The following is a 2,206-nucleotide window of genomic DNA, read 5'->3' as shown; positions in this document are numbered from 1 at the left end:
CAAAGCAAAAAAAGACAAATATTTTAAACATCAGTTTCAACCAGAAATGTGAAAGTATTTTCCCCATTAATATCTTACTAGAACTGGCTGGGACAAAATCTGGGTTGCTGCTACAGGCTGAAACAACAGTGTTGAGAAACAAAACAAACAGGCATTTGCCCTCTCCCCCTCCCCCCCCCCCCAGCCCTTTCCAGCTCCCAGCTAGCAAAGTACGACTGATGCTTTTGGTTGGCTGCAAGGCAAATGTTAGCTAAAAGCTCATTTAGCTGAATTCACATCCATGGTCCCCCATGTTTAAAACTTATCATGGATTAAAGCCATGAAATAAAAATAAAAAAATTTCAATTTGAAATTTTATTTAGCGCGTTGCTAGAATGGTCAACATTGATCAACAGGAGAGACTTTGTCCACATACTCAGAACGCTTTCGTGCGCCTCCTCCCTCTTTTCTTCCTCTCTTTCTTTCAGCATTAATGCTATTAAAAGCCAAACAAAATACTGGCTATGAGTGTAAAGAATGCTGGTTTTTGGAATGTTGCCATGGATCCTGCTTCCAGTCGCATCCCACGGAAAGAGGGTGCAGCCTCCTGTCTCTGTGGCAGGCTGGTCTCCCCAGGCAGGGGAGGAGGAATGTAGCCACGTACCCCTGCTGTTCGCTATTCTTTCCCATCCACTATAGCCAAGTCTTTGATCACCCTCAGTTTGCCACTGGCATCGATCCTGCGCTTCTCCCGTATTAGATCCTCCAGGCTGTGGAACCTCACCGTGTGCACCTTGTTCTCAGCCAAGTGGATCTTGAGATAGTATTGCTGCTGGTGCTGAGAGCCGGCAGCAGCCTGCAGCTCCCCCCCGGCTTTGAACTCCCGTTTCCCGAACCGGCACCAGGCGGCGAAGCTTTCAGAGTTAGTCCAGCAGATCTCATCGCTTTTTAAGCCCAGGTGCCCGCAAGCGTTTTGCACCACCAGCTCAGCCACCAGCGGGCGAAAGCGGTACCAGCTATTCACCACCCGGCCCACGTTGCCCGCGGCCGCCTCGTACAAGCTGTCCTGGCGGATCTGCCCCTGGTGCAGATGGATGATCTGCCCGCTGCCCACATACACTGCCCAGTGCGGCGGTGGGTGCTCTGACGGCCCCAAGTAGAGCAGCTCCAGCAGGTCTCCCGGCTTGCAGAGGGCAGGCAGGGCTGACACCGAGTAGACGCTGAGGTCCCCAGCCTGGGGGCCGCTGCTGACCTTGGAGAAGATGCATTCCTGACCGTGGAAAGCAGAGAACTGGGTTTCGTTCAGCACCAGCTGGTGGTGGAGGTGGTGGGTGGGCGTCTCCTGGTCAGGGCTGCTGGAGCCCTTCACACTGTACTTGTCTGGCTGGCCTCGCTCGTCCAGGTCCTCCTCCTCATCCGAGAAGAAGTAAGCCACCCCGACGCGCAGCTCGTCTTTCTCGATCCCCGAGGGGTCCCCGGTCGGCAGCTCGCTGTAATTCAGGTGGGTGATGCGATCCAGTTGATTTCCCATCAATGACAGGGCGAGGCGAGGGCAGGAATCGCCGGATCTGGAGGAAGGGTGGGGTGGGCAGGGAGAGAAAGAACAGGAGAGGAGAAAGAGCACAAACGGAGAGAGAAGGGAAGGAAAGAAAGAAAGAGAGAGAGAAAAAAAAATCGAGACACATACAAAAGATTTCAGCGATTCCGCCCTAAACCTCCCATCCCTCCCCCCGCTCCATCCCTCCGCCCGTGCAGGGAAGAAACTCCCCGTGCGGATCTTCCGCCTGCCCCGGGGTGCTCGCCGAGCCGCGGGGAGGCGCCGCGCGGGGCTGCCCGAGCCGCGCGGCCCCGGCGCTCCGCTCCGCGCCGCTCCCCGGCGGCCCCGCGAGGAGGCGGCTCCCCGGCGCCGCGGCGCGGACTTGGCCCCGCGGACGGAGCGCTGCGGGGGCACGGCTGCCCGAGACGGTCCCGAGCGCTCCGCTGCCTCCGTGCGGCCCGAGCCGAGCAGCCGGCTGAGGGAAGGCGGCTGGAGAAGCGCATGGCCTCGGCGCGGGCACCCGCGCCTGCCTGCCCGGCCCCCACCCCCGCCGCCCGGCCAGGACGGCCCTAGGAAAAGGCGACGAGCAGCCGCCGGGCAGGGGCTCAGCACCCCCGCCTCGCCACCGAGGGGTCCCTCTCGCCCGTCCGCTCCGTACCCGTGTTCGCCCAGCTCCAGGGGAAAAAAAAA

At 59.2% G+C, this 2,206-nt stretch overlaps 1 protein-coding gene across 1 annotated transcript; it reads right to left on the bottom strand.

Moving 5' to 3' along the window:
- Positions 1–388: 388 nt before the first annotated feature.
- LRATD1 (LRAT domain containing 1) lies at positions 389–1,525 on the bottom strand. The gene has a single exon (XM_062571165.1). It carries the CDS (start codon positions 1,508–1,510, stop codon positions 656–658), a length of 855 nt encoding a protein of 284 aa, XP_062427149.1. The 5' UTR covers positions 1,511–1,525; the 3' UTR covers positions 389–655.
- Between the last annotated feature and the right edge of the window lie 681 nt (positions 1,526–2,206).

The sequence above is a fragment of the Rhea pennata genome, chromosome 3 (genome assembly GCF_028389875.1).
Source record: "Rhea pennata isolate bPtePen1 chromosome 3, bPtePen1.pri, whole genome shotgun sequence".
Taxonomy (NCBI): domain Eukaryota; kingdom Metazoa; phylum Chordata; class Aves; order Rheiformes; family Rheidae; genus Rhea; species Rhea pennata.
Note: the sequence above shows the minus strand (reverse complement) of the source record. Positions and strands in the feature narration are given on the sequence as shown.

Excerpts from the sequence above, each read along its gene's own strand:
- LRATD1 (XM_062571165.1), bottom strand. The coding sequence starts at position 1,510 with ATGGGAAATCAACTGGATCGCATCACCCACCTGAATTACAGCGAGCTG.